This window comes from Jaculus jaculus, chromosome 1 (genome assembly GCF_020740685.1).
Source record: "Jaculus jaculus isolate mJacJac1 chromosome 1, mJacJac1.mat.Y.cur, whole genome shotgun sequence".
Lineage (NCBI taxonomy): Eukaryota > Metazoa > Chordata > Mammalia > Rodentia > Dipodidae > Jaculus > Jaculus jaculus.
Genome location: NC_059102.1, coordinates 234025894 through 234052620, shown reverse-complemented (window position 1 = coordinate 234052620; position 26727 = coordinate 234025894). Strand labels below are relative to the sequence as shown.

Here is a 26727-nt window from a genome sequence, read left to right as displayed (position 1 = left end):
ACACCTGGGAGGGAGGGAAGAAGAGAAAGACAGGGAAAGGAAGGCAGGATTATTTTAGGGCACACTCTCAAGCACACAGAAATTAAACTGAATACAAATAATGCCTTTACACTCTTTCCTACACAACTTATGTAAACCTGCCCGATTGGTTTGGAATCTAGCAGGAACAGCACTTTGGGTTTACTCCTTACTACACAATGAGCTCTAGATGACGGCATGGGAGGGACAGTGCTTCTCACCTCAGTGAAAAGCTCTGCCCCTGAGCCCCTCATCCCCAAGTCTCCCTAAACATTTCCACCTACCTATGATCATAGCTTCTGCCCAAAACCAACAATAAGCCTCTACATCCAGTAAGAACAGTTTCTCCAGTTGCTCAAGTTTAAACCTATAGTACAATTACTAAAACCACTGAAGGAGTCAGGATTCTCCTCTCCATCTTTTTCCTGCAATGTCTCTCACATTTGTGCTTCCTTTTACCCCCATTCCTACCATCCTAGCTCAGGAAATTGTTCCTTAAACTTCAATTTTCTGGGGCTGGGATAGAGTTGGTTGTACAGTGATAATTCCCCTAGCACACACAAGGCTCCAGGTTCAATTCCCAGTGTTGTCCAAACCTGCAAAAGCTAAGCTTCTCCCTAGGGTCTCTTTAAGATATTCTCAAAAAAATCATAAGCCACTCAAAATATGTCAATAGGTCACTCAAGCCCTGACCAACCAACCACAGACTTCATAGAACAGACAACACAAACCCATTCTCTCATGAACTTAAACACTGGGCACCTTCCATGAAGTTTCTGGACACCTGGGCTCAAGACCAAGGGCTCTGGATATGGTAAGTTTCCTGCACCTGTAACTCTTCTTTCTCCATAACAGTGAGCATCACAAACTTTTTATTTTCTTTGAAAAGGGCTTATGGCTCCTTTCCATGGAAAAACAAGGTACAGGAGACAGTTTTATACACACACACACACACACACACACACACACACACACACATATATATACCCATATATATAATATGTTCATATGTTTGTATATTTATATATATTTAATAGGTATTAATTATATTTTAATGTATATATACTTATATGCATATGTGCTGGTGGAGCTTAGAAATTTAAGGTTTTTGCTATTAATGCCTGTCAGCCTGGGTTCAATTCCCCCAGACCCACATAATGCTAAATGGCAAAGTAGAGCATGCATGTGTGATCCCCAGGGGCATATGACAATGGGAGGTGGAGCCAGAAGAATCCAAAGCTCTCTGGCCAGCTAGTATGACATCCCTTTACAGTCTGGCTGTAAGAGACCCTGTCTCGGAGAAGTTGGGAGCACAGCCAACTCAAGTTGTCCTCCTACCTCCACAATCACACATACTGTGGTGTGGCGCACATACACGAACTCGTGTGTGTGTGCACACAGATAAATAAATTAATTTTTAAAGCACGCCTTTAATCCTGGCACTTGGGAGCAGCAGTAGAAGAATCGTTGTGAGTTCAAGGCCATCCTAAGACTAATTCCAGGTCAGCCTGGGCTAGAGTGAAAATCTTCCTCAAAAAACAAATAAAATAAAATTAAAATCAGTATAAAAACCTAAAGGGAATGCAAATAACTTCCCTGGCTTGTGGTTTTATGGGGTCAAAGGCTGAGGTGGTGAGCCCAGGAGAATTTCATTTTGAAAGGAAAGAAATACTTTAGGATGAAATCCAAGTACATTAGTCTCACACATGCTAGGCAAGTGATCCACCACTGAGCTACATCCTCAGCCCTAAGTAAGTATCTTACTCGACATAAGAATATTTCCAGGGCTGGAGAGACAGCTTAGTGGTTAAGGTGCTTGCCTGTGAAACCTAAGGAACCAGGTTCACTTCACCAGGTAAGCCAGGTGCACATGGTGGCTAATACATCTGGAGTTCATTTGTAGTGGCTAGAGGCCCTGGTGTGTCCATTCTCTCCCTCCCCCCTCCTTTTTTCCCTCCCTCCCTCCCTCCCCCTCCCTCCTCTCTCTCTCTCTCTCTCTCTCTCTCTCTCTCTCTCTCTTTCTCTGCCTAATAAATAAATAAAAATGAAATTTAAAAAAAAAACACTTCCACACAGTGGATAAAGGGGAACATATATGTCAAAGAAAAGTTAAATATAAGTTAGCTCTACCAACAGCATGAAACAAGTACATCAAGGGTTGAGGAAGAGCAACAACAACAAAACCAAGACTTGGACAATGGAAGAAATTAGGACTGTGAGGTGCCGGGCACCTGGGAGGTGGAGGTAGGAGGATCATCATGAGTTCAAGGCCACCCTGTGACTACATAGTGAATTCGAGGTCAGCCTGAGCTAGAGTGAAACCATACCTCGAAAAACCAAAAGAAAAGAAAAAAACAGGAACGTAAACCATATGTTAAAGGAGCATTCAGGGAGCGAGTGCAGTTTGGCTGACACAGAGAACATCAACACAGAAAGGACAGCTGATGAAGCGGACAGGACACCGAGTTCTAACCCACTTCCACATGCTGTGTGGTCCCATTTCCCTCCCTGGAGAGACAACACAAAGGCTAGGAACCATAATCTGTTCCTCTACTAGCACAGTACCAGTCAAATCCCAGGAATGCAGAAAATGTTAGTAACCATTGTACTAAATTTAATCTCTAAACAGCATAACATTATGGTGCACTATGAATACAGATTGTTTAAATACCTATGCTCAAAATAGCAAAACTTGCTTAAAAGAAATAAGGATGCTCAGATCAAAACAAGACTCATTCAACACATAAGGACTCTTAGAAAACATTCTGAGGAACTGCTTGATGTGTTTCTCAAACATAGGAGGTCTCAGAATTAAAAACTCCGACTTCTGACATTTTCTTTTGGAAGAGGAAAAGAATGCAAAGTCTGATGGAATAATTAAACTGTTTAACAAGTTTACCATCAGAAAGTTCCTCCTGTGATCCCTATGAGCAGAATTAAAGTTTTTATTTATGCTCAAATGTGAGCCTTTGCAGGTTCCTCTACATTCAACAACTTCTGATCCAGCGGAAAAGGAGGTGGCCAGCATTTTGGATTTATAATGTACCTTTTCTAGAAATACACAAAGCTTCAATGCAGCGAGGGATCTTCAAGGCTTTAGTTGAGAGTGAGTACTTAACCAGATATTATTCCTGTAAAGTGAAACTACCAGAACCCCTCAATATCAATTTGCTTGCCACTGAACCACAGGTTTATGCTTCAACTTGAAAATGCTAACAGGATGGAACCACAAGCCTTTAAATAAACCTTGATGACCATGGAGAGCGCCCTTGAAGCTGAGCAAGAGCACTCTGCAAAGTTTCCTTCAGGAAAGTGAGCATGGCTTTGAGGCATACTCCAGCACCAGTCCTAAAACGCATGACTGCACCTTTCCAGAAAAGGTGGGACTTGTGATAGTAGCATGCAGCAGACACCAGCCCACCAGAAGCAGATGGAACCCACCAACCCATTTTACCCAGACCTTCCAAAAAGGTACACAAACTGCCTCTCCTTGCCAACCCCGGGACATGTGAATGAATGAAAAAGACGAAAGGTTCACATGGCATTACTAATTCTGATTTCCTTTGTACTGTAGCCCTCACTATGAAACGGGACCTGAAAATGAGAAGCAATTGCAAACACACACACACACACACACACACCCTCCCTGCCACCCCGTCTCTCCAAAATCTTCAGTTTAAGCATAAAAGGGGGGGGGGGGGAGGCTTAGAAACCTATTCCAGCACTGGGGCTCTTTCCGAAAGGAAACTAGGCTGGAAACATTCCCAGCTTCCAGGCTTATGTACATAATTCACTAGGGCTCAGGTAAGAGTCCATTTTGTAAGACCTGAACTTTAAACAGAAAGTCACTAGTGGAGCAACATTCACTCATTAGCCCAGTCACCCCTAGATGAAACCATTGCTGCCTCTGCCACTGACAACCTTACAGTGAGAAGCCGCCAACCACGAACTCCTGGAAAGTTCTATCAGCTCAGAAGAGCGCACCACCACTGTGAGCCTAAACTTAGCTGTCACCCAATGCTCCCTTGCCACATTCTGAGCACTGCTAATACAGGGATTTTAAAACAAAATTACAAAGATGACCCAAAGGGTGAAGAGCAGATAGTGACTTGATTTCAAGGTGGACAGGATTCCTGTCAGGGATTGGGGGATGGGGAGGAGTCTTCTGGATGTTTCTATTCTTGGCAAGAAAAGCACCTCCAGATTCTCAATCGTCTATAGACCAGCAAGGGCTGAAATTTTCTCAGGAAATGAATGACTTGCCGATGCTAAGAGGCCTCCCTCTGGGTGTGATGGCGGGGATGAAGGCATAAGGGTGGGATGGGGGAGTCAGGGGACAGCAGGTTGGCTTCCGGCGATAGGAGAAACGGGTGAAGGAGAAAGTGTGGCCAGTTAGGAGAGAAAGGAGCAAGAAAGGTGGGGATGACTAAGGAAGGAGAGCAGATGCCGGAGGGGACTTCCAGAGAAGGTGTGGACCTCCAAGGTGGGATAGGGGAGGGGAGGACCGCCTGGGGGTGGGGGTGGGGGATGAGGGAATGAATGGCCCACGGTACCCACAGACCAGCAAAGGCAGGCCACGGGGGGTGGGGGGGGTGGCCTCGCTACGGCTCCCCACCCCCTCTGTGGGCGTGTGCCCCAGCTGTGCGCGCGTGCCCGGGCCAGCAGGCCGCAGAGGCAGCACTCACCCCACGACTCCCTGGTTGTAGTTCCTCCGCTTCCACGGGGTACCGCTGTACACGCCCCCGCCGCCGTCCGCCCGCCCGCCCCCGGAGGCGCGCCCTCCGCTGGGCTGCAGCAGGGTGTAGTTGAGTCCGTAGGTGCTGGCCTTGTTGTCGCGCTTCCGCTTGTTGCTGCTGCCCGAGGCCGGGTCCGCGGGCTCGGCTGCAGGGAGGGCCGCCGAGGGATGCGGGGACGAGGATGCCAAGGGGGACGAGGATGCCGAGGGAGCCGCGGCCGAGCGACGGGCCCAGGCCGCGGGCTGGTGGTGGTGATGGTTGTTGTTGTTGTTGGTCGTCTCCAGGGGCAGGAAGTCCCGCTGCTCGGCGGGCAGAGCGTGGCCGCTCAGCAGACGCTCCCCGGAGCGGTACATGCCGGCCGGGGCCGGGGCCGTGCCTCCGGGGCTGCCGGTGCCGCTGCCGCTCCCGCCGCCGGTAGCCGTGCCGCTGCCGCTGCCTCCTCCTCCTCCTCCTCCTCCTCCGCCGCCGCCGCCGCCGCTCGCGCCGCCGCTGCTGTGACAGTGGTGGTTGAAGTAGAGGTTCCTCAGACCCTGGGTCGTCTCCCAGATCTGCATCCACAGACTGTTGGACGGTCCGAGCTGCTCTGGCTGGAACCAGGCGATCCTCGGATCCATCAAACGGCGGCGGCCGCTGCCCCCGCCCCTCCCGGCCGTCCGCAGGGCCGCCGCCGCCGCCGCCGCCGCCGCTTCAGACGCACGCCCGGCCTCGGCTGCCGCTGCCGCTGCTGCTGCTACCGCTCCGGGCCCGCCGCGGGCGGCGCGATCGCGCAAGGAGCCCGGCCGGCGCCGGCGGCGTTGCTCCCGCCCTCGGGGCTCCGCAGGCCCTCCCCCCTCCCTCCGCCCCTCCGCCGAGCCCCTGTCACCGGGGTCCCCGTGCAAATGGCGGCGGCGGCGGCGGCGGCTCCGGAGAAGGGCGAGCAGCAGCAGCAGCGGCGGCGGCGGCGGCGGCGGCGGCGGCGGCAGCGGCGGCGGCGGCGGCGGCGGCGGCGGGACGCGCCTGCTCCGTAGCGTCCGTGCTGCTCGGGCCCGCGGGGCGGGGCCTCCGCAGGCTCCGCCCCCTCCTCGCCCCGCCCCGCCCCGCCGCCGCGCTCGCTCCGCCCCGCCGACTCCCGCCCGGCGCCCGCCCTCCCCCCGAGGCCGCACCGCGCGTCACAGAGGCCGCGGTCGGGGCGGCGGAGCCGCAACCGTCCGGATCAACCGTCCCGTGCCGGCCGAGCCCCCGGAGAGCTTCCCGTACCTGGGCGTCCCGGCACCTCGGACGCGCGCGCCGCCGCCGCCCGGCTCCGCTCCTGCGGGCAGACAGAGACCGAAGCGCACGAGGTGGCCGCCGGCTCCGCGGGAAGGGGACTGAGAGGCACCGCCCCGCTCCGGCTCGCCCCGCCCCGGCGCAGCCGGCCGCGCGCCCCGCTCGCTCGCTCCCGACGGAGCCGCCCGGCCCGGCCCGGCTCGGCCTGCACGCGGCTGCGCGAGCCCCGGCCGCTTCTCGCCCCGCCCTGCGGCGTCGGGCCCGGAAGCCCTCGCCTCCGCCCCCGCCCCCGCCACCACCCCACGAGGATCCCGGGCGGGACCGACAGCCCCGCGTGGACTCACCGCCCTCCCCACGCGCCCCGGCGCACGAGCGTGTGGACACCAGCTGCGGCTCACACGGCCCTTGCACTTAATTAAGTGTCACTAAGAAAACCCCAGATCTTTTAAGACTGAAATGACCAGAGTGCTACCTTTAGTTAATAGTTTTGTTTTGTTTTTTTTTTTTTTCACGAGGTAGTTATTTGCGCATCTTTCCTGTGGGGCGAAAAAAAGACAAGATAGAAGAGAATTTTTAGTACTTTAAATTCAGGAAGAATGAGTGCCTTCCAAGTGTGCCCTTTTAAAGATTGGTGCACATTCCGGGAGTCCCTGACACCTGATTTTGGCCTTCTGTCTTTGGAGTTCAATATCCTGGAAAGTTTTTTTTGGCAAAGGATTAGGAGTTATTTATCAAGGAATGAAGTATTGCTCTACTTTTTCTTCTTGCTAAAAAAAAAAAAAAAAAAAAAAAAAAAAAAAAAGGCTAGCAGGGTCTGAGGATTGAGGATTTAGCTCAGCTGGTGGAGTGCTTAAAACATGTGTGAAGCCCTGGTTCACCAGCACCACACAGACTGGGCAAGAGGATCAGAAGTTCAAGTTCATGCTCGACATATATAGCAATTTCAACGCCGTCCTGGAAAACACGTGACCTTTCAAAAAAGAAGAGAGAGATGTAAAATGAAAGAAAAAAAGAAAGGGTGCTGGGGAAATAGCTCGGTGGTTAAAGGTGCTTTCTTTTAAAGCCTGCCCCAATGAGGGTTCATTTTCCCAGAACCCACGTAAAGCTAGATGCATAAAGCGGCACATATATCTGAGATGGAGTTCATTTGCCATGACAAGAAGCCTTGGTGTGCCTATACTAGCTCACTTGCTCTCTCTCTCTCAAATAAATAAAAGCATTAAGAATAATAATAATAGCATGGCAATTAATATTTTTTTAATTTTATTTTTATTTATTTGAGAGCGACAGACACAGAGAAAGACAGAGGGAGAGAGAGAATGGGCACGCCAGGGCTTCCGGCCTCTGCAAACGAACTCCAGACGCGTGCGCCTCCTTGTGCATCTGGCTAACATGGGACCTGGGGAACCGAGCCTCGAACCGGGGTCCTTTGGCTTCACAGGCAAGCGCTTAACCGCTAAGCCATTTCTCCAGCCCAGCAATTAATATTTTAAAACATGCAAAATTTTTCATTCATTTGAATTATTGTGGTACTATTACTATCAAATGGTTAGAATGAAATTTGCCTTCTACTAAGAATTACATAAAGAAATAACGGCATTTTGGGGGTTTTTGTTTGTTTACTTCTATTTTTTTTTTTGTTGTTCTTGCTTTTGTTTTTGGAGGTAGGGTCTTGCTCTAGCCCAGGCTGACCTGGAATTCACTGTGTAGTCTCAGGGTGGCCTCAAACTCACAACAATCCTCCTACCTCTGCCTCCCAAGTGATGGGATTAAAGGCATGAGTCACTACGCCTGGCCTGGTATTTTTTACTTTTTATTGACAACTTAGTAGTGGCATTTTGTGTGGTTTTTCAAGGTAGGGTCTCACTCTAGCCCAGTGTGACCCGAAATTCCCTATGTAGTCTCAGGGTGTCCTGGAACTCAGACTGCCTCTGCCTCCCAAGTACTGGGATTAAAGGCCTGCACCACCACACCCACAACAGCAGTGACATTAAAAAAAAATTTTTTTTTAATTTATTTGAGAGAGAAAGAGGCAGAGATTGGGGGAAAGAGAATGGGTACACCAGGACATCCAGACATTGCAAACACTCTCCAGACAGATGCCCCACCTTGTGCATCTGGCTTACGTGGGTTCTGGGGAATGGAACCTGGGTCCTTTGGCTTTGCAGGTAGGTGCCTTAATCACTAAGCCATGTCTCCTCCTACCTCTGCCTCCCAAGTGCTGGGATTAAAGGCATGTGCCGCCATGCCCAGTTAGCCCTTTTTTTTAATTAGTGACATTTTTTATGCTACCCACAGACAAAAACAATGCATTATATTAAAATAAAGGGTTTCATTTGCAATGAATTCAGGTCTCCAAATGCCACATCAAAGCTAGAAGCTGTGGCAGGCTTCTGTCATCCCAGTGTACCCAGAGTGAGAAGGGAGGCAGACAGGAAAGTTTCTCAGAAGGCTGAGAAAGGATCAGTGAACAGCAACAAAAGACTTCTCTCAAATGAGGTGGAGGGTGAGGGTTCACCCAAAAGTTAGGTTCTTCCCCCCCCCTCCACACACACACACACACACACACACACACACACACACACGTCATGATGTGCATATGCCTGCACTCACACAAAATATATATTTTTTAAAAGTTTTGTGGGCTGGAGAGATGGCTTAGCGGTTAAGCACTTGCCTGTGAAGCCTAAGGACCCCGGTTCGAGGCTCGGTTCCCCAGGTCCCACGTTAGCCAGATGCACAATGGGGCGCACGCGTCTGGAGTTCCTCTGCAGAGGCTGGAAGCCCTGGCTCGCCCATTCTCTCTCTCTCCCTCTATCTGTCTTTCTCTCTGTCTGTCACTCTCAAATAAAAAAAAAAAAAGTTTTGTGCTGGGGAGATGGTTTAGCAGTTAAAGGTGCTTGCCTGCAAAGCCTGCCAGCCTAGGAGCCTGGGGTTCAGTTCCCCAGCACCCATGTACAGTTGGATGCAAAAAGTAGTGAATGCATCTGGTGTTCATTCACACCAGCAAGAGACCCTGGTAGGTCCATATACCCATACACCTGTGGAAAATAAATTTTAAAAATAGGTTTATTAATGATGCTATAGTTTTTAGAAGTAACCAAACAAAACCAGACCCAGCAGTGCAACAATGTAATTCCAGCACTCAGGCTGAGACATGAGGGTTGCAAGTTCAAAGCCAGCCAGAATAATTTAGTGAAACCTTGTCTGAAAGCAAAACCCTCAAAATGACATGTTAGGCCACTCACCTAACATGCAGAAATCCCCCAGTACTCCAAAAATAAATAAATAGGAAGGTGGTATTGGTAATACAACCCTGTGATACAATATTTGGAAGACTGAAGGAGGAGGATGGAGCGTTTAAATTCTATCCTATAAAATCATAATCCAGTCTCAAAAAATTTTATACATAAAAGAAGATAAACATCAAATACCAGTCTCCAGAGATAGGCACAGTGGTGCATGCCAATACTCCCAACACTTGGGAGGTGTAAGTAGATCAGGAGTTCAAGATTATCTTGTAGGGAGCCATAGATTGTTACTAGAAAATTTTCAGTGCCAGGGATGGGATGCCTTCCCGTGAGCTGTTGGCCAGGGAGGTCCCTGATGCCCACAAAACATTACAGGCCATTGCCAAGGAGGTCCTTGGCTTGCCACCAGAAATAGGTGGTAAAACCCTATTGCTGAAGATACTTACTTGGGCTACAAGGTCACTGAGAAACCCTGCTGGAGCTGAGCTGAAAATCTCCATGTAGACCAGCTGACAGAAAGCTAGAAAAGGCCATACTTTATGCAGTTCAATGGGAGAGAGAGAAATCACCAGTGAAGATACTCAACAGTTGACACTGTAAGCCTTGTACTTGGCCAGCTAGGCCAAATGAGCCAACGGGTGCAATAGTGGCATGTCTGTCATGGTGGAAACCAACTGCCCTCTGATTTGACTGGAGGCCCACTCCATGGGAGGGAATACATCCCTGATACTGAAAACTTAAAATGGGTAGTCATGAGCCCTAGGGGTGTAATGTCTGCTGCTGTCTGGCTAAATGTATGTACTTTGCGCACCAAACTGTCCAGTAAGCAATTCTCTTAATGTTCATATCCATATATTAATGCTACTCACTTTTGGTTAGACAACTTTCTCTTTTCAGATGGCAGTGACCTTGGGATCATTCAGAAGGCACAATGGTGCTGAGAAGTGACAGAGGAGTGCTCAGCACTGAAATATCTCAATCACTGAAATATCTTAAACACGCCTGCCACGGAAAAGACGGCAGAAAGAATGTAAGAGCCAAAAAAAGGGTAGTGTTCCTTACAACATGCTTCTCCAGACACAAAATGGCCTGGATATCCACCTGACATTACCTACATAAGACAATCATAATAGGAGGAAAAAATCATGTCATCAAAATAAAAGAGAGAGGGGGCTGGAGAGATGGCTTAGCGGTTAAGCACTTGCCTGTGAAGCCTAAGGACACCGGTTCGAGGCTCAACTCCCCAGGACCCACGTTAGCCAGATGCATAAGGGGGCGCTTGCATCTGGAGTTCATCTGCAGTGGCTGGAGGCCCTGGCGCACCCATTCTCTTTCTCTCTCTACCTGCCTCTTTCTCTGTCTGTCACTCTCAAATAAATGAATAAAAATATTTAAAAAATAAAAATAAATAAATAAATAAAAGAGAGACTGAGAGGAGGAGGGGCTATGATGGAGAGTGGAGTTTCAAATGGAAAAGTTGGGGGAGGGAAGGAATTACCATGGGATATTGTTTACAATTATCGAAGTTGTCAATAAAAAATAAAATAGGCCAGGCATGGTGGCACACGCCTTTAATCCCAGCACTTGGGAGGCAAAAGTAGGAGGATCACCATGCATTTGAGGCTACCCTGAGAATACATAGTGAGTTCCAGGTCAGCCTAAGCTAGAGTGAGACCCTACCTTGAAAAGCCAAAAAAGAAATAATAATAATTAATTAATTAAATTAAAAAAGGATTATCCTAGAGTACGTAGCCAAAAGAGGCCAGTCTGGACTACATAATATGAAACCCTGTCTCAAAGACTAAAATCAGAAATTTCCACTGTGAAGTCTTTGTTACCATTCTTCCCATTCATCCAGTAATCCTTTTATGCCCATATATATGTCAAAATTTAACCATTTTAAATATTTCCTCAATGCCAGCCATAGAGGTGCACACCTTTAATCCCAGCACTCGGGAGGCAAAGGTAGGAGAATTGCCATGAGGTCGAGGCCACCCTGAAACTACAGAGTGAACTCCAGGTCAGCCTGGGCTAGAGCGAGACCCTACCTCAAAAAAAAAAAAAAATTGTAAAATGTCCAATGACGCATTAAATGCCATTGACAATCTTTTAAAAAGAGAATGAGCTGGATGTGGTGGTGCACACCTTTAATCCCAGCACTCAGGAGGCAGAGGTAGGAGGATCTCCATGAGTTCAAGGCCACCCTGAAACTACATAGTTAATTAGTTCTAGGTTGGCCTGGAACCAGAGAGAGACCCTACCTTGAAAAACCAGAAAAAAAAAAAAAAAAGAATGAGTATATGCCAAAATCAACATTTTTTAGCCATGTGTCATGACACATGCCCTTAATTGCAGTGCTGGGGAGACGGAGGTAGGAGAATCGCCATGAGTTTGAGGCCAGCCTGGGACTACAGACCAAGTTCCTAGTCAGCTAGAGTGAGACCCTACCTTGGGGGGTAAATATTAGCATTTGTTGTATTTGAAGGCTCAGTTCTTTAGTAAATGGTAATAACTACATTTGGCCAGAATACCCAAATCAAATATCATTTATGAGAGTACTTTGTAAACTAACATGTAGCCAAAAGGCCAAGGTTATGGATCTCATGCAACAGTGGGGTATGCTAACTGGTTAGCCCTCTCCCTAACTTAGCTGCGGTTCGGAGTGTTCAGGGATCCTGGGGTGACTATCTGTCCTCCAGCAGAACTAAACTACTCTTCAGAGGCCTTGGGCTGTCTTCCATGAATTTACTGCCTGGTTAAGGAGGACAAAAGAGGTAAATATTTAAACTCAGAATGCAATTCATTCAAGAAATTCAATAACTGTGTCTTGTGCAGACTAGAGAATACAGCAATTAGCAATGCTGATAAGGGCCCTGCCTTCATGGACCTTGTAATTCCACACACAAGGCAAGCATACAAAGTCAGACAGTGATAAATGCTAGGAAGAAAAGAGGCAGGCTAAAGGGATCATGACAGCATGCTATTTTTAGCTGGGCTAATCAGGGAAGGCTGCTCTGAGGAAGTGATATTTGAGCAGGGACTTGGCCATGACCATCTAAGGAATGACCTATTAGTTGGAATAGTAAGTCCAAAGGCCCTGAGACAGAAATCTGCTTTGTGTACAATATAATAAGGCAGACTTAGTTAAGTACAGAATGTGTGTCATGATATAGACTCATACAGTATGTTTTCTGGGAGGCTCCTTAAAAATCACCCAGCTAGCCAGGCCTGGAGGTTCAAGACTAATCCTACTTACTGGTGAGGCAAGTTCCATCCAGGCCAGCCTAGACTACATAGTGTGTTCAAGGCCAGCCTGGGCAATTTATTGAAACCACCTTGTCTCAAAATAAAAATAAAGAGATGAAGAGATGAAGAGATGATTAAAGGTGCTTGCAAAGTCTGCCGACCTGGGCTCAATTCTACAAACACACATAAAACAGGACAGACATTTGTTTGCAGTAGCAAGAGGCCCAGGTGTGCCCATGAGTATGCGCGCGTGTGTGCGCACACACACACACACACACTGCAAATAAACAATACAAAAGGTGTAAGGATCTAGCTCAGTGTCAGGTTATCCCAACTTGCATATAGCCCTGGGTATATCCTAACTTGTACATAGCCCTAGTACTGAAAAACAGAACAAAACAAAAGACCAAGAATCAAAATAAAATCAGGTCAAAGGGAATTGCACATGTAGTTCATAAGGTTACAAAAGTACCCAAGGGGTTGGAAAAATGGCTCAGGGGTAAAATGATTACTGTGCAGCTCTGAGTACCTGAGTTTGGATCCTCAGACCCCATGTAAATGATGGAAGCTGTGGCATGCACATGGGCTTGCATAGATACCAAATAAATTATTTTTAAAATGCTTTCACTTTCCTCTCCGCCACCCCGAAAAAAAACAGAGATGTTTTGCCTCTAAGGAATATACTGTCAACATCCAAACAATTAGACTACCCTCATTTCATTAATCTTTGGTTACTCAACTTTTTCATATTGTTATATAGAGAAAATAATAGACAATTATATTGTTCAAAACAATCTATACTATATTGATGAGCCAAAATCACATCTATTACAACACAAGACATTTTCCTCCATAATTTAGTCTCCTATTCATTTTCTTTTCTTTTATCTATTTATTTATTTATTTATTTATTTATTTTATTTGGTTTTTTTTGAGGTAGGATCTCACTGTAGCTGACCTGGAATTGACTATATAGTCTCAGGCTTAGGCACTTCTCTGTGAAGCCTAAGGACCCATATTTGACTCCCCAGATCCTACATAAGCCAGATACACAAGGTGATGCAAGTGTACAATGTGGCACATGTGCACAAGGTGGCATATGCGTCTGGAGTTTGATTATACTGGCTAGAGGCCCTGGCATGCCAAGTCTCTCTCTCTCATAAAAAATATAAATAAACTGGGTGTAGTGGCACACACCTTTAATCCCAGCACTTGGGAGGCAGAGGTAGGAGAATTGCTGTGAGTTTGAGGCCACCCTGAAATTCCATAGTGAATTCCAGGTCAGCCTGGGCTAGAGTGAAATCCTACCTTGAAAAAACAAAAACTAAATAAGTAAATAAAATAAAATTTAATTTTTTCAATGTTCTTGTTCCTATGGGAGAAAATGTTGAGTTATTCCTTTTTTTAATTTTTATTTTTTATTTTATTTTTTGGTTTTTTGAGGTAGGTTGGCCTGGAATTCACTATGTAGTGTCAGGGTGGCCGCGAACTCACAGTGATCCTCCTACCTCTGCATCCTGAGTACTGGGATTAAAGGCTTGTGCCACCATGCCCGGTTGAGTTATTATTCTTAATTTGTAACTGAAACACTGAAGTTCTAAATAGTAAACATTGAATACAGAGCTGGAGATGTAGCTCATTTAGTAGAGTTCCTACCTGGCATAAAGGAATCCCTGATACATGCCTATAATCCCAGCAATCAGGAAGTGGAGTCAGGATAAAGTCAAAGTTATCCTTGACTATATAAAGAGTTTGAGGACTGGAGAGATGACCTACCGGTTAAGGCATTTGCCTGCAAAGCCAAAGGATCCCAGTTCAATTCTCCAGGACCCATGTAAGCCAGATGCACTAGGGGGCGCACACATCTGGAGTTTGTTTGCAGTGGCTGGAGGCCCTGGTATGCCCATTCTCTCTCTCTCTCTCTCTCTACCTCTTTCTCACTCTCAAATAAATAAATAAATAATATTGTTAAAAAATAAAGAGTTTGAGGCCAGCCTATGTTACATGAAACCCTCTTTTTTAAAATTAGGGAAGCCGGAAAGATTACTCAGTGGTTAAGGCATTTGCCTGCAAGTTCGATTCCCTAGTACCCAACAAAGCCAGATGTACAAAGTAGTACATGCATCTGGAGTTCATTTGTACCAGCTGGAGGCCCTATTGTGCTTATTCTCTGTCTGTGTCTCTTCTCGCTCTCTCTCTCCTTGCAAATAAATAAATAAATAAATACATAAATAAATAAATAAAAATATAGGGCTGGGGCTGGAGAAATGGCTTAGCAGTTAAGGTGCTTGCCTATGAAGCCTAAGGATCCATGTTCAACTCCCCAGATTCCACGTAAGCCAGATGCACAAGGTGGCACATGCGACTGGAGTTCAATTACAGTGGCTAGAGGCCTAGGCACGCCATTTTTTTTTCTCTCTCTCTCTCTGTCATATAAAAAAGGCTAATCTGTTGGGCTTGGCTCAAAAAAAAAAAAAAAAAGGGCTAGAATGACTCAGCAGTTAAGGTACTTGCCTGTAAAGCCTAAAGCCAGATGCATAAAATGGTGCATGCATCTGGAGTTTGTTTGCAGTGCCTAGAAACCCTGATTGATTGATTGATTTCCTTCTCTTCCGCGCTCTCTCTCTCTCTTCCCCTCCCTCTCCCTTTGACATGGTGGCACATGCCTTTAATCCCAGTACTCGGGAGGGGAGAGTCAGAAGTAAAAGGATTGCTATGAGTTCGAGGCCAGCCTAGACTACATAGTGAATTACAGGTCAGCCTGGGTTAGAGCAAGACCCTACCTCAAAAAAAAAAAGGGGGGGGCGGGAGAGATAGCTTAGTGGTTAAGTGCTTGCCTATGAAGCCTAACAACCCCGGTTCGAGGCTCGATTCCCCAGGACCCACGTTAGCCAGATGCACAAGAGGGTGCACGCATCTGGAGTTCGTTTGTAGTGGCTGGAAGCCCTGCCATACCCATTCTCTCTCTCTCTCTCTATCTGCCTCTTTCTCTCTCTGTCTGTCACTTTCAAATAAATAAAAATAAAAAATTTTTAAATTTTTTTAATAAATAAACAAAAAATAAAAATAAAATAGGAGCGTCTTTTTGGCTGTTCATCTCCCCTTGAATCTCCAAGTCCCTGTTCTGGTAAATCTTCCTCTGGTTTAGAGAGATTGCTCAGTAATTAAAAGTGCTTTGTGGCCCAGAAAGCCAAGTGCCACATGTTCTCTCTCATATGTGGATCCTAGCTACAGATGATTGGGCTTCTGCATGAGAATGAAAATACTTAGTAGCAGAGGCCAGTAAGTTAAAAAGGAGACATAAAGGGAAGAGAAAGGAAGGGAGGAGGGTACTTAATAGGTTGCTATTGTATATATGTAAGTACAATGATTGAGATGGGGAGGTAATATGATGGAGAATGGAACTTCAAAGGGGAAAGTGTGGGGGGGAGGGAGGGAATTACCATGGGATTTTTTTTATAATCATGGAAAATGCTAATAAAAATTAAATAAATAAATAAATAAATAAGTAAAATTAAAAAAATAAATAAATAAGTGCTTTGTCCACAAGGCTACCTGCTGTAGTTCAGATCTCCAGCACCTACATAAAACCAGATGCAAAAGTACAATGGGCTGGGAAGATGGCTCAGCAGTTAAAGGGACTTGTTTGCAAATCCCTATTCCCATTGCCCACATAAAGCTAGATGCAAAAAGTGGCACCTGCATCTGGAATTCATTTGTAGTGTCAAGAGGCCTCATGAGTGTAAGTGTGTGTGTGTGTGTGTGTGTGTGTGTAACAGATATTTTTAAAGTACATCATATGGTACAGCATATGAATACCAAGTGCTCGATGGAAAGTGGAATCAGGATTCTCCCGAAACTCTATGGCCTTCCCAGGGGCAAAATAGATACTGTCTCAAGGTGGAAAGAGAGGATCCACAACCTGAGGTTGCCCTCTTGATACAGGGTTTATGGGGAGTTCAGGAAAGTCCTTGAACTCCAAACCCTTAGTTTGTGTCTGTTTTTAATCAAGGAATTTGATAAAATAAGACTGAAAAGAATAATTATTAAATTTGTATATTTATTTAGGGAAGTACAAAATCAAGAGAAGGAAAACAGACACACTCACGTGGTCTGATAGCCCACCTGGTGGGCCTGGAAGAAACCAAAAAGAGAGAGAGGAAGGAAAAGAAAGTACAAAGAGCTCCTGCCATGTGGAGGCCGGGGGGGGGGGGGGGGGGGGGGGGGTAAAGAGCTCATGTAGGAGTAAGGGGAAATCTCTCCTCTTAGTGACCCAGAGGAAGCTCCGCTCTCAGAACTGATCACCAAATGGCACAGTTGTGTCTGACACGGTCTGAATCTGTTCCTGTATGGCTTGTAAAGCCAATGAGATATTAACAGTTATCAGGAAGATGTATATATAACACTTGATAACGGCAAGTATACCATATTTTGTATAATAATCTTCCTTGTCATTTGAACCTCACTATTTAGAAGGGATATTTCCTTAGCTGTGTCCTTTAAAATCTGAGTTTTTTGTTTGTTTGTTTTAACAGAAAAAGGGGACAGAGAGAGAATGGGTGCACCAGGGTCTCCAGCCACTGCAAAGGAACTCCAGAGGCATGTGTCCCTTGTGCATCTGGCTAACGTGGGTCCTGGGGAATCGAACCTGTTTGCAGGCAAACACCTTAACTGCTAAGCCATCCCTCCAGCCCTAAAACCTGAGTTTTTATGCCATATGACATCTTTTTAAGCCAATAGATGGAGTAAAAACAGAGACTAAATAATCATGCCATTGTAAAACAATCTCAGTCTATTGGCGCTTTAAAACCAGTAAATTGGCTGGACGCTCTAACTTTTTTTTTGTTTGTTGCCCTTGTATCCAAGGAATTCCCAGACTGTACTTTTTTTTAATCCCTCCTAGGGATAGCTTGGGGCAAAAGTTGGTACTACAGAGCCACTGGATGCCACTAGGGGCTGCCCAGTATACTTTTGGCCTCAGGACTTATTTAGTTGTAAGCCATTCTTATGGTTGGAGTATAATGATGTTTTGATAAGTTAGAAGGGACTCATCATTGTTCTCAGTATAAGGAAGTCTTTTGAGCTAAGTGTCATCCATATGTATATATTAGATTTGAAAAGAACATCCTGACATCTATGGTTGTTTTTTTCCCTTATTGTAGAATTAGAACTATTAGGGAGGGAGCCAACATGCCTTAAGGCCTTGTCTGCTTTCTCCTTTTGGAAAGCTCTGTGTCCCTGTTTGTCTCTGGTAGACTTAATAGGCCACCCATGTAGTATTTGAGGAAGCTGGGAGGAGCACTACCTAATAAAGCTACCTCACTCCCTCTCACCCTAACCTCTGCTTGGACAAAAAAATAAACTTCAAACCCACTCCATGGGGGAAATTCATGACTGATACTGAAAATCTAGTTAAAAGCCTATGGCTGGGAAGATCATAAGATCTGGGGAGCAGGATGGGGAGGCTGGAGAGATGGCTCAGCAATTAAAGGCACTTGCTTGTAAAGCCTGATAGTCCAGGAATATCCCGGTACACAAGTAAAGTCATATGGACTGCTTGCAATGGCAGGAGGCCCTGGTGCACACATACCCACTCTCTCCCTCTCTCTGTCTGCTTTTCTCTCTCTATCTCTCTCCCTCATACACACACAAATAAATGAATAATACTTTTTAAAAATACCAGTGGGTTGGAAAAATGGCTTAGTGGCTAAGAAGCTTGCCTGGAAAGCCTAACAACTGGAGCTGGATCCCCCAGTACCCACATAAAGTTGTATGCATAAAGATAAATGAGTCTGGAGTTCCTCTGCAGCAGCCCGAAGTCCTGGCACTCTCAATTCTCAGATTCATTCTTCTCTCTTTTCTCCTTGCAAATAATAAATGAATAATATTTTTTTAAAAGATCAAGGGGTGGGTGGGCCAGGCGTGGTGGCACACATATTTAACCTCAGCACTCAGAGGCAGAGGGAAGAGGATCACTGTGAGTTACAGGCCAGCCTGGAACTACAGAGTGAATTCAAGGTTAGCCTGGGCTAGAGTGGGGTCCTACCTTGAAGAAAAAAAAGGGAGGCCCGCGGGGCTCCGCAGCTTCCTGCAGGAGGAGGAGGCGGGTCTCCGTGAGCACCCCTAAACCCCCACACCAGCAGCAACCCTGAGCGACGCCAGAGCGCCCGGCTATGGTGGCCTCGACGGCCCGCACCGCCCATTAAGGGAATCCTGAAGAACAAACCTTGGCCACTTCCTAGGTGGTGGCCCCGGCAGAACAGCCCCGCTGGACCGTGGAGGAAGAACTGGGTGAAAAATCCTAGAAGTGGGATGCAATGAACATCCTGGCAACATATCATCCAGCAGGCAAACACTATGGTTTAATGAAAATAGATGGACCCGGGTTGGAGAGATGGCTTAGCCATTAAGGCACTTGCCTGCAAAGCCAAAGGATCCAGGTTCGACTCTCTAAGACCCACATAAGCCAGATGCACAAGGGGTTGCACGCATCTGGAGTTCGTTTGCAGTGGCTGGAGGCCCTGGTGTGCTCATTCTCTCTCTTTCAAATAAATAAATGAAATATAGATATATTTTAACAAGAAAACAGATAAACCAAGCACTTCATATCATCACGTAGTAGGTGATGACGACGATGCCCACAGTGATCCTGAGGCCACCGAGGCCTTGACTCCAGATAGTTTAGCTAAGAACTCGCTGGGCTTGGTGGCGCAGCCTTTAATCCCAGCACTCGGGAGGCAGAGGTAGGAGGATCGCCGTGAGTTCGAGGCCACCCTGAGACTCCATAGTGAATTCCAGGTCAGCCTGGGCTAGAGTGAGACCCTACCTTGAAAAAGAAAAAAAATAATAATAATAAAAAAAATAAAAAAATAAATTAGCTGCTGCTGCTGCTGAAGGATTGGAGCCAAAGTGTCAGACTCAGGAGCCAGAAAGCAGTGAAGAGGAAGACACTGACCTCTGGCCTGAAGAGCAAGGGGGAAAAAAAGCGACAATTTGAAATGAAAAGGAAGCTTCATTACAAGGAAGGACTGAATATTAAATTAGCTAGACAATTACTTTCAAAGGACCTGCATGATGATGAGGAAGATGAAATGCTGGAGACCACAGATGAGAAAGCATGAATACTGAAGAATCAAATCAAGGATCAAGGGATGGCTTAGCGGTTAAGGCGTTTTGCCTGCAAAGCCAAAGGACCCAGGTTCAATTCCCCAGGACCCATGTTAGCCAGAAGCACAAGGGTGCACACGTGTTTGGAGTTCGTTTGCCAAATAAATAAAATACTTCAAATCAAGGATCTACAACAAGTGACCAACAGCAAAACAAATCACAAAGTTCATAGAAGAAACTTGTTCAGCCTCGCAGTTCATCAAATGCAAACTCTGTCACTGTAATATACTGCTGCTTGCTCTCCATAGCTCATGACTTAAGCACCAAAATGCATAGCGGGTATTACATATTGCCAAGAATTAAGTGATAACCATAGAGACTGACGAGAGCGAGATGCATATATCCCTGTGCCTCGTACGCACTTCGCCACAATTATAGTACAATGTCACAAGTCTAAAACTGCGTTGCTTTTTTAAGAACACTGGCTAATTTGTATAAGATATGTATAGCTTTTTGTGCTTTAGAGATTAAATATTGTCTTGGGGGGGTGAACTAATTTATTTTCATTACTTCAAGATGTGATTGATACGACTTATATAGGACATTTGTTTGAGGAGTTCTTTTATCAGAAGCTATTGGTGCAGTGGGATATATAGGTGGATAAATATTCAGGCTGAAAGGTATTTTAAACTTCAACTTGTTTTGTTGTCTAATTGAGGATTACTGATTTATTTATTTATTTGTTTGCTTATTTATTTATTTATTTTTTCTCAGCGTAGGGTCTCACTCTAGCCCAGGCTGACCTGAAATTCATTCTGTATTCCTACAGTGGCCTCAAACTCATGGCAATCCTCCTACCTTTGCCTCTAAGTGCTGGGATTAAAGGCATGCGCCACCATGCCAAGTGAAGATTATTAAGAAGAGTTACTGATGGATTTTCTGGCCAATATCATTTAAAATTCGTACAAAGATGTGTGTGTGTGTGTGTGTGTGTGTGTGTGTGTGTGTGTGTGTGTGTTTACAAGAAATGATTGAAATTTTTCTCATCCAAACTAGCTTTTATTTTCATCAGGTCAAAGTTGCACTAACATGTGCTCTGATTACTTGTCATACGCTGGGCAGAGAGCTCAGATCAGTGTTTTGAAAATAAATATAGGGTAGCTATCACAGCATTCTCTTACTCGCCTGTTGTGATCTACTTTTCTTTCTTGCCCCTTTCTACATACGCACAATTGTAAGGATTGTATTTTAGGATGGCAGAGATTATCAAGACATCAGAAATGTGGCTCCCTCACATATTCTGTCATTTGCTGCGCTAATAAAATTCTCCCGTGACTGTCAAGAGCCTGCAAGTTCTTCTAAATCATGAAAAAAATAAATTGAGTAGCAGCAATACTATAGGCAGGAAATACAATTCAGCTACTCGTTTTCTATATTTCTCTGATTTATAGCTCAATAATTGCTAACATTAGTTCATTTGACTTAATTAGGCCTTACGAAACAGTTGAATGAGGCTTTTTGCATGATGAGAGAATTGTATGTAACCAGTCATATGATTCCTAAATATACAGACAGGTTTATGTCTAGACATTTTTTCAATTTAAAGATTTTAAGTAAGCCCTGCTTCAATGGAATATGATAATGTATACTATGACATACTTTATTGTTCTAACAGAAATTACTTGGATTTTTTTTCCCCTGAAATGAAGTGTAGTTCCTTTGTGTCTTGGTTTAGTGATGTTTTATTTCTAGTCAATTATTTGTTTCTTAATATTTTTGCTAGCACCAGGAGAATTTATTATATGACAAACGTTTAAAGTAATTTCTGTATATTATATATGAAATTACTTTTATTGGACAGTTTATCTTCCACTTCAAATTTATGGAACTATCATGATGTCAAAATAAATAAAAAGGGCTGGAGAGATGGCTTAGCAGTTAAGGCATTTGCCTGCAAAGCCAAAGGACCCAAGTTCAACTCCCCAGAACCCACATAAGCCAGATACACAAGGGGGTGCATGTATCTGGAGTTCATTTGAAGTGGCTGGAGGCCCTCACATACCCATTCTCTATCTGCCTTTCTCTCTCCTTCTCTCTCAAGTAAATAAATAAAAGTAAAAGTAAGCCAGGCATGGTGGTGCATGCCTTTAATCCCAGCACTCAGGAGGCAGAGGTAGAAGGATCGCCTTGAGTTCGAGGCCACTCTGAGACTAGAGAGTGAATTCCAGGTCAGCCTGAGCCAGAGTGAGACACTACCTCAAAAAAAAAAAATCAATAGGGCTGGAGAGATGGCTTAGCAGTTAAGCGCTTGCCTGTGAAGCCTAAGGACCCCGGTTCGAGGCTTGGTTCCCCAGGTCCCACGTTAGTCAGATGCACAAGAGGGCGCACACGTCTGGAGTTCGTTTGCAGAGGCTGGAAGCCCTGGAGCGCCCATTCTCTCTCTCTCCCTCTACCTGTCTTTCTCTCTGTGTCTGTCGCTCTCAAATAAATAAATAAAAAATTTAAAAAAAAATCAATAAACTAAAATAATAAATAAATAAAAGTAAAATTCAAAATAAATAAAAGTAGGAAGATTTTTTGCTATTAGAAAAAAAAAGACCTGGGGGGAGCTAGTACTGTTGCTTTTGGTAAATGGATATATTATGCCTACCAAGTTGCCCTCTAAAAATTTGTGGGTTTGTCTATAGATTAATGCTACTGTCACTTGGATAGAGAAGTTTCTCTGTCCAAAATGCTGGTGGTGGCTACTGGAGTGACTCAAAACCCATCAAAGTGCTCAGAAGTGACAGCGGAGTGTTCAGCACTAAATGAGACATCTCTAGCACACCCTCTGAAGCTCAGGGACCATTACGAAGAGGTGGCGGAAAGAACGTAAGAGCCAAAGGATAGAGAAACGTGCTTTGGAATGTCGTCTTCCAGAAACAAAGCGGTCGATGTATTCGCTGCCTCACAGTGGCTGTCATTACCTGTACAGACCTGCATAATATTGGACCATCAACAGGTTGTCATGGATGATGGAGGAGGACCAAACAAAGAGGCAGAAAGATAACAAAGTATGAGAAAGAATAGTTGGAAAGAAGATGGGATTCAGTGGATGGGGATTCAGAGGATGGAAAAAGAGGGTAGTGGAAGGGAATTATGTAAATTTTATTTGTTTGGATTTTTGAGGCAGGGTGTTGCTCCAGCTCAGCTGACCTGAAATTCACTCTGTAGTCTCATGGTGACCTCAAACTCAGGGCAATCCTATGTCGGCCTCTCAAGTGCTGGAATTAAAGGCATGTGTCACCATGCCTAGCTTGTCTATTGTTTTTATGTTTTGTTTTGTTTTGTTTTCAAGGTGTTCTCACAGTGGCCTCAAACTCATGGCCATCCTCCTACCTCTGCCTCCCAAGTGCTGGGATTAAAGACATGTGTCACCACGCCTGGCCGGATTGCCTATTTTTTTCCAGGGGTGATTATGCAAATTTTTAATAAAGTTTTTATTTTTAATCTATTTATTACAGAGAGGGGGGAGGGAAAGAGAGAATGAGAATGGACACACCAGGGCTTCAAACTACTGCAAATGAATTCCAGACACATGCACCACCTTGTACATCTGGTTTGTGCATCTGGCTTATGTGGGTACTCGGGAATTGAACCTGGGTCCTTAGGCTTCGCAGACAAGAACCTTAATCACTAAACCATCTCTCCAGCTCAGTTTTTATTTATTTATTTTTAAATTTTGTTTATTTTTATTTACTTATTTGAGAGCGACAGACAGAGAGAAAGAGGCAGATAGAGAGAAAGAGAGAATGGGCACACCAGGGCCTCCAGCCACTGCAAATGAACTCCAGTCGCGTGCACCCCCTTGTATATCTGGCTAACATGGGTTCTGGGGAATCGAGCCTCAAACCAGAGTCCTTAGCTCATAGTCCTTCACAGGCAAGTGCTTAACCACTAAATCACCTCTCCAGCCCTATTTATTTATTTATTTATTTATGTATTGTTTTGGGGTTTTTGCCTGGAATTCACTATGTAGTCTCAGGCTGACCTCAAACTCCCAGTGATCATACTATCTCTGCCTCCTGAGTGCTGGGATTAAAGGGATGCACCCATTACACCAGCTTAAAGTTTATTTTATTTTATTTTTTAGTTTTTTGAGGCAAGCCCAGCAGACTGGCCTTTTTTTTTTTTTTTTTCCCCCAGGTAGGGTCTCACTGTAGCTCAGGCTGACCTGGAATTCACTGTGTAGTCTCAGGGTGGCCTCGAATTCATGACAATCCTTCTACCTCTGCCTCCCGAGTGCTGAGATTAAAGGCATGCACCACCACACCCAGCTTGGCCTTGTTTTTTTATGAGAGAGAATGAGAGCAAGACAGAGAGAGAGAGAGAGAATTGGCGTGACAGGGCCTCCAGCCGCTGTAACCAAACTCCAGGCACATGCACCACCTTGTGCACATATAGGACCTTACATACTTGAGCCACACTGTGCGTCTGGGTTATGTGGGATCTGGAGAGTCAAACTTGGGTCCTTAGGCTTCGCAGGCAAGTGTTTTAACCAGTAAGCCATTTCTCCAGCCCTTGAAGTTTTTTTTGAGGGGGGGTTTGAGGTAAGGTCTCACTCTAGTCCAGGCTGACCTGGAACTCACTATGTAGTCCCAGGGTGGTCTTGAACTCACAGGGATCCACCTACCTCTGCCTCCCAAGTGCTGGGATTAAAGGTGTGCACCACCATGCCCAGCTTCGAAGTTTGTTTGTTTGTTTGTTTTTTTTAACAAAATAGAATGAGGAATTTAACAAACAAAAAATTAAAAAATTAAAGTAAAAATTATACTCCCCCAAAAAGAATCTCACAAATTTTACTGAATTTTGACTGATTCATTAGTTTGAGTAAAACAGAAAAGGAGTTACACATACAAACAAACATTGTGGTGATAGCATTAATGATTGTCATTATAACTAAATCTGAAATAGTACATGATTAAATTACTCCACTTTGTAGTTAATAAGAACCATGAATAATGGCCATATAGTAATTAGTACTGCTTGTGTTTAGCATTTGTTGCAGGTATTAATATTAGACATGGGCTGGAGAGCTGGCTTAGCAGTTAAGACACTTACCTGAGAAGCCTAAGGACCCAGGTTTGATTTCCCCAGTACCCATGGAAGCCAAATGCACAAGGTGGTGCATCTGTCTGGAGTTTGTTTGCAGTGGCTAGAGGCCCTGGTGTGCCCTCTCTCTGTCTCTCAAATAATTTAATTAAATAATATTAGACATGAACCCCATTTACAAACTCTCCCCTTTGGTACAAAATATACATGTTATTTTTCTTTCTCAAAAATACAAAGATGGGGCTGAAGAGATGGCTTAGTGGTTAAGGCATTTGCCTGCAAAGCTTCAGGATCCCAGTTTGATTCTCCGGTTCCCACATAAGCCAGATGCACAAGGGGTGCATGGGTCTGGAGTTCATTTACAGTGGCTGGAGGCCCTGGTGTGCCCATTCTCTCTCTTTCTCTCTCTCTCTAATAAATAAATAAGTAAAATATATTAAAATATTTTTTTAAAGTACAAAGATGATTCCAACTGCAGAAATTAACAATTTTGCAATGAGTCTTCAAAAGAATAAGCAGCATTGTCAGGTGTGGTAGCACACGCCTTTAGTCCCAGCACTCAGGAGGCAGAGGTAGGAGGATCACTGCGAGTTCAAGTCACCCTGCGACTATATAGTGAATTCCAGGTCAGCCTGGGCTAGAATGAAACTCTACCTTGAAAAACAAAAAAAAAAAGTCATTTTTTTAAGGTGTGTACCACTACACCCAGTGCAATTTGTGTCTTATTGAGAACAGTAAAACTCTTCTTTTTTTTTTTGAGAGCGACAGACAGAGAAAGAGAGATTGAGATCGAGATCGAGATCGAGATCGAGATAGAGATAGAGATAGAGATAGAGATAGAGATAGAGATAGAGATAGAGATAGAGATAGAGAAAGAGAGAGAATGGGCCTGCCAATTCCTGCAGCCACTGCAAACAAACTCCAGATTCATGTGCCACCTTGTGCATCTGGCTTATGTGGATGTTGGGGAATCGAGCCTCAAACCAGGGTCCTTAGGTTTCACAGGCAAGCACTTAACCACTAAGCCATCTCTCCAGCCTTCCAACTATTCTTATTTCTACTGTTACAGAAACAAAATTTGAGTGCTACCCAGGAGTCTTTGGTGAATATATGTGTTTAAAATGCCTAATTTTGTCAGGCATAGTGACACATGCCTTTATTCCCAGCACTTCGAAGGCAGAGGTGTGAGGATCATCATGAGTTCAAGGCCACCCTGAGACTCCATAGTGAATTCCAGGTCAGCTTGGGCTAGAGTAAGACCCTACCTAAAAAAAAAAAAAAAAAAAAAGAAAAGAAAAAAGAAAAAGATAAGTAATTTTTTTTTTAAACTTGAGATAGAAAGAGGGAACATGGGCACCCCAGGGCCTCTTGTCCCTGCAAACAAATTCCAGATGCGTGCACCACTTTGTGCATCTGGCTTCTCATGGGTACTGGAGAATTGAATCCAGGCCTGCCAACATTGCAAGCAAGGGCATTTAACCTCTGAGCCAAGATGGCTGATTTTAAGTGTTAACTTGACTGGGACAAGGGTTCCCAAATGAAACATTAGTTCTGGGTGTATCTGGCAAGGTGTTTCTCAATGAGATTAACTTTTGAATCAGTGACTGAATATAGTAGGTGTCCCTCCCCTTGTGGGTGGACCTGACCTAATCCCATGAGCCCATTCACTGAGGGCCTGAATAGAACAAGAGCAAAAGCTCAGGAAGAGGAGATTTGCTCTGCCTGATTGCTTCCTGTCAGAGCAAGGAAGGAAGGATTTAATTTGGTCATGGTTTCAGAGGGTTCAGCCCATCATGTTGGCAAAAAGCAAGATGGTGGTGTTATGTAGCTAGACAGGCCCTAGTGGGTTTAGAGGTCCCTTATAATCAGTTTTGGACCCCCAACTTTCCTTACCCTGGTAAGGGAATGCTACTTCCTTCTGGTCAAATGAATAGAATCTGAGTTCTCCCTCTGGCCAAGACAGAACATTCTTTTTTTTTTTTTTTTTTTTTTGGTTTTTTCAAGGCAAGGTCTCTGTTGCAGTCAGGTCCACA

General features: G+C 45.0%; 1 protein-coding gene across 1 annotated transcript in view; it reads right to left on the bottom strand.

Annotated features, from left to right (window-relative positions):
* Positions 1 to 5404, bottom strand: part of Tent4b (terminal nucleotidyltransferase 4B) — a 97597-nt gene extending 92193 nt beyond the window's left edge. The window contains exon 1 of the mRNA XM_004664847.2: positions 4704 to 5404. Within this exon, the coding sequence (XP_004664904.2) occupies positions 4704 to 5368 (665 nt within the window). The 5' untranslated portion in view covers positions 5369 to 5404. The remainder of the gene's footprint in view (positions 1 to 4703) is intronic.
* Positions 5405 to 26727: the final 21323 nt, after the last annotated feature.